Source organism: Ambystoma mexicanum, chromosome 1q, assembly GCF_040938575.1.
Source record: "Ambystoma mexicanum isolate Mex_15411 chromosome 1q, UKY_AmexF1_1, whole genome shotgun sequence".
NCBI classification, from domain to species: Eukaryota; Metazoa; Chordata; class Amphibia; order Caudata; family Ambystomatidae; genus Ambystoma; species Ambystoma mexicanum.
In genome coordinates, this window is record NC_090922.1 from 513,568,172 (window position 1) to 513,584,221 (window position 16,050).

At 45.7% G+C, this 16,050-nt stretch overlaps 1 protein-coding gene across 4 annotated transcripts in view; it reads right to left on the reverse strand.

Annotated features, from left to right (window-relative positions):
* Nucleotides 1-5,273: 5,273 nt before the first annotated feature.
* Nucleotides 5,274-16,050, reverse strand: part of LOC138530300 (guanylate-binding protein 1-like) — a 478,878-nt gene continuing 468,101 nt past the window's right edge. For 2 of the 4 annotated variants that reach the window (XM_069640897.1, XM_069640896.1), the window contains exons 10-11: nucleotides 6,482-6,675; nucleotides 5,274-5,820 (exon numbers count right to left, since the gene is read on the reverse strand). In XM_069640897.1, coding sequence (XP_069496998.1) covers nucleotides 5,602-5,820; nucleotides 6,482-6,675 — 413 coding nt within the window. In that variant the 3' untranslated portion in view covers nucleotides 5,274-5,601. The remainder of the gene's footprint in view (nucleotides 5,821-6,481; nucleotides 6,676-16,050) is intronic. The other 2 variants (XM_069640898.1, XM_069640899.1) reach the window with 1 other exon arrangement.

The following is a 16,050-nucleotide window of genomic DNA, read 5'->3' on the forward strand; positions in this document are numbered from 1 at the left end:
CCAGCCACGGTTTGTAAGTTAGTGCCGGGAAGTTCTGGTCATAGTCTAGGAAAGGCGCCCAAGTGTTGCGGTGAAGAAGGCCAGCGTTGGCTGCAGTAATTTTCTCTGCTATCAGAATGTCCCAAAGTTTTAGCCACCAAAGAATCATCAGGGGGCCCTCAGCAGACTTCCAAGTGCGCACCACGGTGATCTTTGCAGCCAGCAAACGTTGTGTTAAGAAGGCAGCTCTCAAGACATGTACTTTCATTGCTACTTGCACAGTCATCAGGATCAACTGATGACATGAAGAGGGCAAGTACCACAGGTGTTTCTTATAACACTAGAAATCTAAGGAATGGGACTTGACAAAACTCAATGGGAGCAAGAAAAAGCAAGGCAAACTTTATTCTAGGACCGTTGCTTGCAGTACTTCCACCCATGTGATAGTAATCTATGAGTGACTCTCAGACTACTGGGTGTTAGGTGCCCCACACCTCTTTTTGGCTGAGATGCATCTCTCTCTTGTGAGAGTGCTGCTAGTTTACTTCTCATCCTAGATACCTTTGGCAAACCACCACTGGGTTTTGCATAGTCGAGTCAGGACAGTCGTCCGACACTTAATGATCCAGGGCACCAAGGGGTTATTGTGCATATCCCTTGCGAGGACTGCCCGAGTTGGTCTGGACTCCATCTTATCCATCATGTCAGGAGTCTCCCCAGAAATCCAGCACAAGGCCAATCCACTCTTCTTTCTACTTCTCTCTTACCATCTTCCTCGATATCTATTGTCTCTCTCCTTTTGACTCTCTCCCACTTAAATCCTTGACATTCTAGCATTTCAGCATACCCAGGTCTGGCTTTTTTCACTCCACTCTTGCCTGCTCCTCCTCTTTCTTCCACCTCTCCCCTCTCCTCTACTATTCTTCATCACTTCTTCAATGTTCTTCTGTATATCTATTGTCTCCTCCATTCTTTAATGCTCCCCTCATCACCTCTCCTTCACTCTTTTTCTCCTTTGTCATATCCTCCTCTCTCCAATGTTCTGAACAACTAATGTGTCCTTTCCTCTCTCGTGCTTTGGGTCCCCCTCCTTCCTTCTCTCCTACTCACCACGTTGACATACACTCTCACTTAAACTGCCTCCAACTCTCAACTCCTACATTTCTCCTGTGTACCCCTTTTTTTAATAGTCGAGCCTTCTTACTTGGTAATTAGACGATTACCTTCAGCTGGGGATTCATTGTGCACAAGCTATCTGATTGGCCTACAGCTGTATTTGTTTAAGCTCAATGTGTAAGCCTGGGCCTGTGGCCTTTAATAAGGGCAGCCACCATCTTCGATTTGTTTTTCTGTAGTCCTTGACAGAGGCTCCCACTCCGGCATCCAAGAAGCGTGTGCGTTTTCATTTGTGTTCCAGGTAGCGATTTATAGGCGCATAAGTGGGTCTGTACCTTTACTTCAAGGACTTCACCAAACCTAAAAGGGATTTCCTGCCCTAGGATAATGGCCTTTAACCAGGCCTACACAGGGAATCCCGGGCACAGTGATTTATTTGTGGCTTTGTTTGCCAGGACTCAGCCCTGCCACTTATTTCTGAGCCCTGGCACTTATTGTTTCAGACTCAGTTTAATAATGATGTGGCGTTTTCGTAAGTTTATTCATTTTATTATTGTTAGTCACATAAGACACACCTGTAGAAACAGAGTAAAATGTATGTTCATTAACAATGACTGTGTTCAAAGACATACTTAAACATTTGTCTCATATCAAGACACAATGGACCTCATTACGAGTGTTGCGGTAAGGCAACAATGGCGCCGGTAGTGCTACAGGTGCCGTTGTTACCTCACCGCAACATTCTAAGTTTGCTCGCGGGTGCCGCTCTGGACGCCTGATCAGACCAGACGTCCAGAGCGGCACCCTCTAGCAGCACAGCATGCTAACAACGGTCCCGTTGTTAACGGGACCGTTGTTAGCATCCTCCCCATTCCCATTGAGCCCTATGGGGGTTCAAATGGGAATGGGGACGTACTGGGTCCGGGAACCTGAATGGGAATTACCGGGCCCGCAAAGGTCGGAATGGCCTGGTAATTCACATTTTTCGGGACCGGGACCCGAGTTTGGGGGTAGCCATGCCGGTAAAAATGGCATGGCTACCTCCAAACTCATAATGAGGCCCAATGGGTATGTTATTTCATGATATGTTCATTTGCATTTGTAAATCAAACATCTGCCATACTCAGTACATCCCTCTACCCTAATGAGCCGGTTGGAGTTGGTGTTAACCCCATATATGTTGTCACTTTCAGGAGAAGCCATTGGTGGTGGCAACAGTGGGCATGGAGGTGCCCGTCCTGATGTGTCACTGGCCTGATTATAATATTTTAGCCCTGGCAATTATTTTATTACAAATTAAACACTGCCGGTACACTTGCGGATACTGAAACAGAACCGTAGGGGAGCCTTGGGCGATCCACCATTTACCTCCTCCAGGGTCTACTTCGTGCAGTGTGTGGCAGTCCCTGGGCCCTATGGCCTTCCCAGTCTCATCTTTTAGCCTAAGATCAGGGATCTCGTTACAGTACATATGCATGTATGTCATACACGTGAAAGGGAATGCTCACTAGCAAATAGACTCATGTATTAAATTATTATAGATCTGTAGTGCACCACGTGCAGTTAACAAGCTACCGCTTAAGCCTGTCTAGAGAAGTATAGATGTAAAAATGGAGAGGAATGATGAGAGTATTGGAAGGAAGGCTAGAGGGAGTTTCCTTAAACAGTTCGAAGGGCGAAGACAGCTTTAGAGAGAAGGTTGGGGGAAACATCAGACAGGAGGTGCACAGTAGATCAAGGAGAACCTTGGGAGACACATTGAAAGCGAGGTTGAAGTGGTGCAGAATTAGGAGGAGGCAATCCTGAAGCCTGAAAACTACAAACCTAGGTGGGTTGGAGGTGAAAGCGTGTGAAGTGGCATCCAGGAGGTAGTGGAGCAGAAACATTAGAGTGGAGAGGATTTGAAGAGGCCCCCTTAGGAAGAAGACCATTGGTAATCATCAAGGAGGAAGACTAGGTTGGAGTTCCTGAGACAGGGAGGTGGCGAGGAATATAAATTAGAGGAGGCCAGGTTACCAGTCTCCTGGGGGAAACTTAAGGGTTTTGCCAGCGTTTACTGAGCCCCATTTTTCTATTGAGAGGGCTAACATGCAGGCACACCTAGGCCTGGGGATCCCTGAAAGGAAGCGTCTGCTGTATCGAGGACAAGAAACAGAGGACAGGACCATGCAGAACCAGAAGAGAAGAAAGAAGCGTAGGGACACTTAAAAACTCCAGGACTGCAAATCATTGTGAACCGATCACTTTCTCCAGGAAAGGAACCTGGTTTGAGACTTCCAAAACTAAGAACTGTGGAACTGAAGCAGAAGCCATCCTGTGGTTGGCGCTGAACCTTTTGCATTGCCTTTTAGTTATTTTGGTCCATCTCTGTAACCATACCCAAAAAACCCTTGTTCAACTACACTTCTTAGTCCCTGCCTTGTGTTGATGCTACTCTACTTCATGGCAAGGCATAACACAAATTGACTCCTATTAAATGACAAATAAATAATGCAGGACATTGGTCAAGTTTATTCATAATAATCCTGAGAACAATTTTAGATACTTTACACGGTGATACACTACAATAAAACCAAAAGGCCCTGCATCAGTAGTACTTATTTTTTGTAGCTTTGGTATTATGTGAAATGGTCTATTTAATTTTATTGAAAATTACACAGAGGATTTACAAAGACCGATCTGAGACCGCTCAGAGCAGTCTTTCTAAATCTAACTGTTGCGCCCTTGCCGCAAAAACGAGTGCATGCAGAGGCTGACAGATACGGCAGGGACGGCCAAGAGAAGACAGAAGTAGGCTGTGAGGTGTTTGTCTGCGTGCCTGTGTGTATGTTGTGTGTTTCGGCGTGCGTGTGTTTGTGTGTGTTGAGAGTGTGCATTTATCTGTCTCTGAGGGGGCGGGCAGGCATGGTTATGGTGGAGACGGGGTGCAGAATTTAAGAGGAGTTCGGGGGGAGAAACGTGACGATTTTAAGCAGGAGATTGTTTTTCTGGGGGGTGGAGGGCTGAATAGTGATGTAATGTGAATATTAACAGCTGCACCAAATCAGCCGGAAAAAAATCGGTCATTTTTGCATGCAGCCTTTAATATTCGAAATGATCACATAGGACCACATTTCTGTATGTCGCAATGTATACATGTACTTTGATGATATTTACACAACACAAATATAACTAGAAACAGCATAGGGATGTACAAGTGCTTGGAAGATGCAAGGTTATGTACACAGGTAAAGGTGCACATGGCTTGACCTTTCTTTTCAAACTCGCTCTGCAATCCCATCTCTGCCTGGCTCAACAGTTTCTCCAATGTATTACTAAATCGGGAGATTGTATGAGTAAGCTACAAAATGAAGACATATTGCAGGGCTGTTTTAACTATGCATAGGTGTGCCTGTGTAGGGATGTGTGTGTGTAGGTGTGTGTGTATAGGAATGTGTGTAGGTGTGTGTGTCCTGCTACTCAGCTCAAACCATGTGTGTGTGGTTGCGTGTGCCCTGCCCTTCAGCTCTCAGTATCCAGCTGTGAACGGTGGTGCCCTCTGGAGCCTTTTCATCAAAAAAAGATGCTGCCCCACGAAAGCCAAAATCTAAGCAGAAAAACAAAAGGACAGCAGACTTCATCCACATTTATGCTTTACATGCACTATCTCACATTGAACATGTTTGTCCAACTAGAAGAAGCTACCTTCTCATCAAAATACTGCCATTAACTCATCCTTCCGAGTTCGATGAATTGGGACCTACTAAATTGGGAGAGAAGCTTCTAGACAGAGCGGTCCAACACAAATATTTCCATAAAATGACCTGAGAGGAAAAGGTAGCTGGTTTGCAGAGGTGAGCTGGGATGGAGTCAGCACTGCTAGCAGCAGAACAAGCAGCACTGCCAGAAATGCTGGCGCTCGTTCCCCGTTTCAAAATAATTCCTTGAGCAGATCACCTGGCACAAAATTAAGCACTTCCTTTCAGGCTCTCTCCACTATTTGAACCTCTAATAGTATAGCACCATCATGAAACAATCTGGGACGTTGAGGATTCTTGCTCTAGAACAAGTTCCACAACTTGCAACTCATTATCAACAACTGGCACACAAACACATTCAAAAGCAGTGATCTGACACAGCAGCATTCCGTGCCTTGCTTGGACATCCTGGGAATGCACAAAATACACCTGTACAATTCATCAGGAAGTTCTAACACTATTGTTATTTAATCTCATTTCAAAAAGTCTGATATGAAGATACGCTTAAAAATTCTGTTTGGACTTGGGGCTCCGTCTCAAATCCACATTAACCTGAAATCTTCAATTCTGCTTGTGTCTGGACCCCAAGACCTGTACAGCTTCCTGGTGTTTCAAATCTCCTGTGATGTGAATTAAGGGATCTTTATCCCCTGTATGTATAATGTGCTACTTCTTGCCAAGGTGACCAGAACACTCACAGCAGAAACAAGAGACTCTCGACAAAGGGGCATATCCTTGTCACACAATCGCTGCGCACAGGAGGTTAAACTCAAAAGAATCGACTTAAAATGCGGGTTCCTACACCCAACAACTTTCCGCCAATGCCGGGCAACACCAAAGTGCCAACCGTCCCAATGCCATCAAGAACATCGGAAAACCAGGAGGATTTGTTGTTGGCCTTATCCAGCTGGCCGCACAGGTCTTGGATCTGGGATTGCAGAGAGTTGGCCTGCTCCTGGAAGCCTTCTCGCAGCATATTCTCTTGTTCCTAAAGGGAGGAGAATTAAAACCAATGAGCCAGGCTCCTAAACGAGACAATAAAGACTGCGGAGGGTGGGCAAAAGCGGCCTGTAAATAACCATTGCAAAAACACAACAGCAGTTCACCCACATGCAAAATATCACTCTATGGAATGTAGAGACAATTACATTACTAGGAACACATTTGAAAAGCCACATTTCACAGAATTAAATGTCTGAATAATGAAAAGTGACTTTTCAGTCAACCTAGAGTTATGGCTTTACAAATTACAAGGGCACTGGACAGCTGGATGGGCAGAGAGGATGTCTAGGCATTAGAGTAACAGCTTGTGTGTTCTGGGCCTTAAAACGATGGCTGGATAAATGACAGGTGAGCTCTATGTACTTAAATGCTGGCTGTTAAAGGATTAGGTTGGTCAGTGCTGGAGGGAGATGTATTGCCCTAGGAGGCCACAGGGTTAATAACATCACTCTGTGGGGAGTGGGGCACTTCAGGATAAGAATATGGTCCTGGAGTGGAGGGGGGTGGCAGCCACTCGCCCCCAGTCCGTACACTAGCATCGCTACTGAGGTTGGTGGAGTTCTAGCATTAGAGGGGTGGCTGGTAAATGGGAGGCTGTTTAATAAACCACTTTTACCCCGCAGCCAAAGAAGCAGACTTGGCCTTACCTTGAGCTTGCTGGTGAGAACCCTTTCATTCTCCTCCACCAACTTCTTCCTGTCCTCCTCCATCTTTACCATCAGCTGTTGCACATGCTCCTCATAGCTGCGCTTCTGGTCCTCCAGTTTCTGCTGCATCTCGGCGTGCTTCTCCTCCACCACCAATCGCTCCCGCTCAGCTGCGTCAGCCCGGAGCCGCTCCTCTGATCAAGAAAAGGGGAGAAAGTGAGCCAGAAATCAAGTTGCAAAGTCATTATGTGTAAAAGAGAGTGGAGTAAATAAAGCCCATGTTTTTCAAAAGTCTTCCACTCCTTTCATCAGACACCTCCTTAAAGGTCCATCAGCCACAATCTCCTGGCGTCCATACTACTATCTGCAACTGTTTCTTATGGTCTGCATTCTGGGTCAAAGCACAACACCACGAGATTGGAGTCTCACTGTCTGCCATCTCTGTAAAATCCCACTACCATAATCATGCTGCACTTACTAACGGAGCTGATGTTGTACTTCAGCACTTATTTATCCCACACACTTACATCCGAGATGCTCTTCTCCGTTACCCTAAATCCTGCAGAAACGATCATGCCCCCAAAGCCTGTGAAAGATCAGACATCCTTTTCCCCCTTTGCTTCTTTTGTGGCACTACAAAAAAGCTGTGCCTGCGGTATGCACCTTATAAATAACCAATACACAAATAAAATAAAAACATAATATAGCCTTGTACACTGAGGAAGTGGTCATCGTTGTGGGATAATGACTTGCCATGAAGTTATGTCTTGAGACGTAGCCGAGGGCCATAAGTTGGGTAAAGGTCTTTATCCCAAGCGATAATAACCCCTCCCGAGGTCTATTAGCAGCTAGTGAAAGTAGCAGTAGATGTCTTGACGGTGAAGTAAAAAACGCTACTTTAATAGTGAGTAAATACGCAAAATGAGCTAGTATTAGTACATTAAATGTGATTTCATGTTGTAGTATTTAAATAACAAGGTTGTCTTCACAAGTTAAGTATTTTAATTGTAAACTTGGTTAAACTGGAGCAGGTTCATCATGAGCATGCATTAGGGTTCACATAAACAAAACAGTTTCTCTATAAGGAAACGAAAGCATTTTCTTATGCTTTAGCTTTCTCTACAGTGAGAGGATTTGGATGTTGTAGCCAAAAAATGATCCTCCCAGAGAGGAAGTGTCTTAAGGAAAACCATCTTGACTGTTAATTGTATTGTTATTTCGCTGTCTGCTTTTGAAGTCATAATGTTCATAATGAAATGAATACCAGTAGTTATTGACTGTACGCTGAACATTCCAATGGGCTGAGAGGAGGTCAATAACGATCTCCATGTGCTAATAAATAATGGTTGCCTGGGGACTATTACAGGGGGAGAAGCTGTCACTTTTGTCTGTCTATACAAAAGGTGCTTTCTGGCCACTCCTTTCCTTTACACTTTAAAGTGCATTGTGTGGCCTAGCGGGACACCGTCTAAAACATGTGCTTCCCTAGCTTTGCTGGCTGTGGGACTTCAGTGGACCTGCAGTGCTAATGAGGGGAACTTCAACAGACCCAAAACTTGTGCAAATATTAGTGTCCATGATGCACCAGAAGGGAAGGCCGGCTGCCATTTAGATGCCTTCACTTGATTGTATTTTACATTGCACTGAGGACCCAGGAAGCCAAACGGCTTCATCACAATGCCCCTGATTGCAAAGTGCATGGAGGCACCCAACTGAGCGCACCAGAAGAGGTTTCTTTGGAAGGAGAGGAGGCGCCTTGGGCCTGTTAGCTACTTCGGCACCTGTCCACTCATATCTTTTCCTGGTTCTGTCCCATAGCACAAACTGAGACAGTTCTTGTGGTGATGGGATAAATATAGAGCTGCGCCAGGACTGTTGGAAGGTGCATTGGAGATGGACTGGCAGCTGGGTCTTGCGGTGCACTGGATGAGTGAGATCCTCTCCTTACGTGGCATAAATTGCAGGGCTGACTCCGGATTCTACGGTACACACCCAGAAGCTGCTGATAGTGGCGTTGATCTCAAGGGCAAATTCCCCTGGCAGTCCTCACTGCCAAAATTCATGCAATCAATTTTATGGGACCAGAGACCTGCGAGTGGGGATTGGATCTTCTTTGGATGTTGGGCTACACGTATAAAATTAGCAGTGAGAAATTATTATTTTTAAGTTTCGAAGGACTATATTCTTAAGGCCAACATGACCACTACACCTAGGCGCCCAGCGAAATGTGAAAATACAGGCCGAGTTTCAAAGGCCCCCCAATGGGAGGTGGGGACATTACTTTCCTCTGCAGTGCCTATGAGAAAGTTAAAAAGCTTGAAAAGGAAACCACAATGCCAGACCGAATGCACACAGAATAAGCCTCACTTATCGAGAAGGAGGAACCAGCAACTAAAAGTGACCTGGTGCTACTTTTGGGTGGCAGTGTGGCAGAAATGGTACAAACAATCAATGCATTGGATCAACTGGTCTCGTAAGCGGAAAAACGGATTAAGTTGAAACTTTGCATGAAGGCAATAATGTAAACTCTTGAAATTATCAAACAAGGTGGAAGGTTTGGAAATGTAATGTCTGATGCTCAAACTGAAACCAGAGCATGCGAAGAACAGGTCTAGATGCAACAACATTTGAGTTCCAGGAGTTTGGTTACATATCCTGTATTCAGATTTGGAATGCATCAGGCAGGATTTATTTAATCATATTCTCTGGCTATACGACGAAAAAGAAATAAAATTCGACAGAGCCCACTGTATCCATTCTCCCATACAACACCAGAAAAATCTCCTTCCAGGCTTTTTTGACAAAGATTCACTTTTTTCAGATTAAAGAGGACATCTTGTTAGCTGCCCAGAATTCGACCGAAATTCTTTTCAGAGACGATATCAAGCTCTTTTAAGATCTATCCCCTACCAACACTCTCAAAGTGTAAATCCTTTGAGCCAAAGAAAGGGATACAGCTAGAGGCTGTACATTACTTTTCACTTTCAGCAGCAATGGTCGATCTCAACTCCAGGCGTGGCAGAATGTCTGCTCCATCATAGGAGCCTCAAACAATCGGCTGATTCCACTTTGTCGAGCTACTCTCAGGGCCTTAGGAAACAACAAAGGCTGGTTGAAGGTGCGTCGGCTCAGTGTGAATCATATTCCATAAGTGATTAGAGTGGGCTCCTCCACTAGAAGGAGGTTACTTGAACCTTCTAGTGAGTATATTGGGTCCTCTAATGCTTCGTGCTATATTTTGAATTTGTTATCATGCACCATTGTTTACCACATATTGTCTACTGCAGTACCATATACACGAAATCACATCCCATGTGTTTCATTTCCTGCCTTTTAGTGGTCTTGCTTTTTGGTCATCTTCCTGCCTTCTCGGGTCAGAATCTCCTATATAAAGTCATGCACATTTGCGGGGTCCTGCCGCCGGCGTTCGGGGCAAGTGCTTTGTGAAACAGAAGTAGATGAAACTGGGCTTGGGACTGTCTGGTCCCAATCCGCACTTATTCCAGGGGATGCTGTTTGCTCTACAGATGTGGGAGCAGTGGCTATCCATGACTGGCTACCCCTCAACTGAGTGGTGCAGCTCCTTTCCAATGGTGGGCGTGAGCAACCCCCGGGTCTGGATTTTTGATAAGCTGAGCTCTGGAGCCATTCTGAAGGTCACCCACTGGAACCAAGAATCCGAGGACATGAAGACTGGACTGGAGACCCGCCAGAGGGCTACTGCTGACGGGAACCAGCATTGCCCAAGCCATCCAGCGGTGAACCCCTGCTGGCTCACCTGTGACCAGGGAAGAATCTTGACAGTGCCTTCATCCCCTGGACTGGTGTGTCAGTCATCCCTGTATTCTCCAACCGTATCCTGCTATCAGTGGATTTTGGAAGTGCCCTGGGATGTGCCTGCGCGCTGACCATTGATCAGGCGTCTCTGCTGCAACAGTCGCCTTCCCAAGCTGAAACCTGGGACTCTGCAGGTCACTGACGTGTGCCCAGGAAGTGTCACCTGCTTCCCTACATAAAGAGGGGCATGTATTGTGCCTGTTTTTTGCTGCCACAACGAACAAAGCCTGCTGACCCCTGACTGAGGATCCTTCACCGCCACTCTTCAACTGCTGTGTCCTGGAGGTCCGTCCTCATCGTGCAAGCTGTTCCGTGGTGCCTGGCCCATCCTGCTGCAAGCCTGCTGGAGCTGTCCCAAAACTAGAGATAAGAACTGCTGCCTAGCTGGTCCCAAACGTGACATCTGCTTCAGCCACTGCAACTCCACCAATGGGGCCAAAGACAGAAGGGGGGATTGAGTACCCCACTGGTGGTTGCTTGGAAAAATTGGGAGTTCGGGGTGCAATTGTGCCTACTACTCTTTGTGCCTTCCTCGTCCCAAAGGTATTGCCTGGGCATAAATTCCACTGCCTAATACTCCAGTTACCTCGCTGTGATCGCTTGAGATAAAGCCCTTTGGGTAGCCACTGATGTGGTGGAATTGGAAATGTACCCCTAATTTTGTCGTATGACCTTATAACCAAAAAGTGTACTTTTAAACTGAATGTTATCTACCTGTTGGCTGAGGCAAAACTTGTGCAGGGGAACTTTCAATCTTCCTAATCCCCCCTTTTCTGGACTTCACCTGTATCTTGAACTCTGGAGACTGTGGAACTATCGTGATAGGGAAGGACTGCTTAAGTTAGGTGCCGGCCTTTAACCATTTTGTTTTGGAGCGTAAAGTATTGTGTGATCTCATTTTGAGGTTACAGACTGTGTGTATATATGTGTAGATATGGGAGTAATTTTGACCTGCAAGTGCATTTAAGGCCTAATAAATAGTATATTATTAGATTTCTCTGAGGAATTCTATTACTTGACTATCTCCATGTGTTGTCAACTGGACTCACATACCAGTCCTTGATCACCTAAGTCTGCCTTACTGCTTATCCTACACTACCTTAAGGGAGTTTGTGAAGACCACGCGCGGAAAAGCCCTTGCCCATCACCTGGGTTGGTCTCGGGGCATCCTTCTCATGACTGGTTCTGAAAATCCTTCCTCGCAATTGGTGACAGGCGTTTGGATACATGTGCCTAGGACTCTGTGAAGGCTTACAGGGTAGCTAACTTCTAGGCTACACATAGATTTATTGCACTAAAACTTGAGATATTATATATTTCATAAAACTATAGAAATTAAAGTATAGGCTGCTGAATCCCTGGCCAAGAACAAAGTGGATCGGTTGAAAACTCATGAAAGGTTGAAGTGAGTTAATTTAGAGACTAGTGGATCACCAAGAATCTGGAAATGTTGGTCTACTGCTGAGGGTGAGGACCCAGTGATTATATTTCTGTATTTCTCCCCTCAGTGGCTTTCTCTTCCCCCAGCCTTTCTATCTCCACCTCTGAGGCACATGCCCTCTTAGGTTTGAAGATGAAAAAATGCAAGATCAAGGAAGCGGAACTTAATTTTAAAAAAAACCATTAAGTGTGACTCAGTTAAAACCATGTCAACTTTACACACTATGATGAACATAGTTGCTGAAATCAAATTAATAAATATGATGGACATTAAAAACAATCTTGAATTACCTTGATTAGATATTTCAAGAGTATTTACATTGCGTGTCAAGATACAATGTATGATTTTAAAATACATAAAAAATGTAATCAATCGAATAATAAACAAGGCAAGAATTCTTGTAATTAGCGCATGCCTCAGTTAGATAACAAGCAATAATATCATATAACTCCATAGAACATACAATGCATTAGACAGATCCATGGACAGATGCACTGACTTACCGAGGCGCAACAATTACTTAAGATCTGTGGGTGAATCTCCCTAGTCATTTGTCGTACTGCTAGTAGAGGGCGGGACACTGGGTTAGGAGATGTGCATGTTTTCTGTAGCCAAGGCCACCCACATCATCTGCAAGTTCATTTGTGAACCAAAAGGCTTTTGCCCTGTTGGGTGCACGTTTTTTCCAGCAAAGCAGTTTAAATTATTACACCAGTTCCATCTTTGTGCCTTTTGTCTGAGTTGCTCTTTTAAGATCGGGTAACCTAACGACCAGTGTGCAGCCCATTCAAATCTATTGTGAAATGCAGTGCAGGAATGAATGAATGAATGGTTGTAGGATATCGTTACTTAGCAATGTGCCAAATAACCCCATCATGATATCATCTTCCGTTATGATCTTCTTTGCATAGAGCAAGCTATGCCTCAGTTGCAGTGTAGTGGTCAGTGAGACTAATCGCATATGCAAGCGAATGGCTTGCATAGGGGTACATTGTGGTAATTCCAACATGAAGCGCCACAATTTACCCTCCAATCTATTAATCCATTCTGTCTTAAATTGTATGCGTCTCTCTAAACTATACATTATACCTGATATAATGCTAGATTTATAGACTTCCAAAAGAAAAACCACCTGTGTGGCTTCTAAAGCTTTTAACAAGATAACATGTAGTGGTAGCTTTTACAAGTACATTTTCCTGCAAATTTGACTGGGCTTTAGTATTACTGATCATCACCACAAGCATTTAAACTTCTTAACTTGCTGTATACTGGTTTCTTGGATATGCCAAGTTTTATTTGATGTGCTTCTCCTTTCCTGTCACTCTCTGGCCGGCCTCTCTTGGCCTTCTTCCTGCTCCCACCTGTGATGCTGAAATCCTCAGGGTCATCTTCGACTCCACACTTTCTTTCTCTCCTCACATCTATGACGTCTCTAAGAAGTCACACTACCAGCTGCACCTTCTCAGAGGTATTCTTCCTTTCCTCTCCTTCCCCCAGAAGCTCACTGACTCCAGAGCTCTGCTTCTCTCTAGGCTGGACTACTGCAACAGCCTCTTTCTAAATCTGCCTGCCTCTACTATCCCCCCTCTGCAACTCATCCAAAACAGGACTGCAAGACTTGGCCTTGGCCTCAAGCCCAGGGATCGTATCTCTCCAGGACTGAAATCTCTGCACTGGCTCCCAGTGGCGCCAAGGATTACGTTCAAAACCCTCTGCATTGTCCACAAGGCCTTCTGGGGCCTGGGGCCTCAATACCTTCAATTCTCTCTTCCTAAATATTTTCCTTCTCGAGCTCTTCGCTCATCCGCCTCCAACTCCCTCAGGGTCAGTCGCTTCTCCAAGCAACGAGTTGGTGGTAGATCTCTTTCTTCTGCTGGGGCCTCCCTCCGGAACAGCCTCCCTGCCTCTCTGAAACTTGAGGAGAACCATCTGCGGTTCCGGAAGCACTTCAAGACCTTCCTCTTTGCTTCTGCTTTCTTTCCTACTCGCCCCTGCTGATCTCCTGGCTAAAACTGAAACTGCACTGGTTACCTGGCTACCCTATGATCTCGGGCCCAGGTCCCCTGCCCGCCAGTTGCACACCTCCACTGCCCCCCTGGCAAGCCTTGCACTCAGGGACTGTTTCTGTATCCCTACAGCCCCCTACCAGCACTTGACACCAGAAATCTGCACTTACCCTTGCACTTGCACTTGCCACCAGCTGGCCGCACTTTTTATTTATTTTCTTATTTATTTTACCGTTATCCTATATACTGCACTCCCCCTACCTCTTCCCCCCGCACTTTTCCCTCCCCCCCGCCGCTGCACTTGCGCGATCTCAATGTCACCTGGCCTAGTGTGATCGTTGTCTGTCTTCTCCCTGTTCCCCCTCCCTTGCCTCGTTGCGCCTTGAAACACTTGTTTATCTATGCTTATTTCGTTAGACAAGAAATTGCAAAACTATAATACTGTGAACTGTGGCAGATCCTGGCTGGTATCCAAGTGTTCTCAATATAAGAGTTATTTTCACTTTTACATCTCCTCTAAATTTCTTGGCAATTTGCCTGAATTTTTTTGGAGTAGTTGGACTTTAAAACTCTAAGCATTAGCTGCCAATGGGCAGTCTTAGTGGACAAATCATGACAGCAGAGCCAAGTTATGAAGCTTGTTCTGGCTTAACGTATGCATGATTCACGCATCAAGGCTCCAAGAGTTTTATTTTTGGTACAATATTGTATTGGGTGTCGAAGAGCTCACTTACGCTCAGCAACCACAGCATCATATATGGATCCATTTATTTGATTTTGTGCCAAAATGAAAGGTAAAGGTTATAAACCACCAGTATCATCTCACCGGAAGAGCCACTTAACACATTGGCCCGATGTGTCATATTTATTTACCATATACCAAGAATGCCACTCTTTTCCCAACTGGAAAGCTTCAAAAAGATATCACTGCTACTGACTGCCACACTTAATCCTGCACTTCGTACACTTTGCGTGCTGCTCTGGGTTTTGAGATTCCAATCATTGCCGGAGTAGGGTAAAGAACAGCACCGTTTTCCCAACTGGAAAGATGGAACAAGTTACTTACTGTTGTTCTCCAGCATGGGTCTGGCATGGATTCACATGCTTGAATACTGCCTTTCGCCTGATATCCAATCATTGAAGACCGGGTCATAATGCACCCATCCAATGACGGTCGTCTCCCTGAGTCCCGGCGGCCATCTTCAGATTGGAAGTACGTGAGGTGCCAGAATTAACCGAGGAGAGCACGGCAGGGACGGAGGGAGGGTTCGCATGTGAATCCATGCCAGACTCATGCGGGAGAACAACAGTTACAGGTAAGTAACTTGATCCTTCTCCAACATGGAACAAGCTACTTACTGTTTTTCTCCAGCATGGGTCTGGCATGGAGTCACATGTTCAAGAATACCATTATACAGCAGTAACACATACACAACCATGAGAGGTGGCATACAGGACCATAGGTCACAAAGAGCTGAGAAGTCTTCCAGAAATCTTTCGAGCGGGCCACATAGAACTTAAGGCACGAGCAACGTCCAGGGTATGCAGTGACCGTTCAGCAGCCGGAACAGGATTCGGGAAGACTGAAAGTACCAAAGGTTTGTTAAGGTGGAACTCAGACAGAACTTTCGGCATGAAGGCGGGGTGAATGCGGAGCACCACCCTATTAGGTTGCAATGATAAGTAGGGAGCTTTGCAGGAAAGAGCCTGAATTTCCCTGATCCGCTTGGCCAAAGTGATCGCTACTAGGAATACAGCCTTCCATGAAAGAAACTTGAGAGGCGCACGATGTAAAGGCTCAAATGGAGATCCCATGAGCTTCATGAGGACAACATTCACTGGAGGGCAAGACGTAAAGAGACCTTTCATGAATTCCTTGACCAGTCTGAGACCATAACAATGGCTTTGTAGGTGAACGGGTGTATCGTGAAATGGCCGCCAGATGTACCTTGATTGAGGTGTGGGCCAAACCAGACTTGGCCAGCGAGAGCAGGTACGGCAAGAGCTGAGGAGCAGAGACACGCAGCAGCGTCATGCCCTGCATCCTGCACCACACTGTGAAGCGTTTCCATTTATGACTGTAGCATGATAGAGTAGAGGGCGGTCTGGCCTTGGCAAGAACAGCCATACATTGCACCGGAAGGTCATAGTGGCCAAACTCTAAGGCTGCAGGAACCAGGGTGTGAGGTTCACTGATGCTGGATCGTAATGTAGGATGGTTCTGCTTTCTCTGGAGAGCAGGTTGGGAAGAGGTGCTACTGATAGGCGGAGCAGGTCTGGGTACC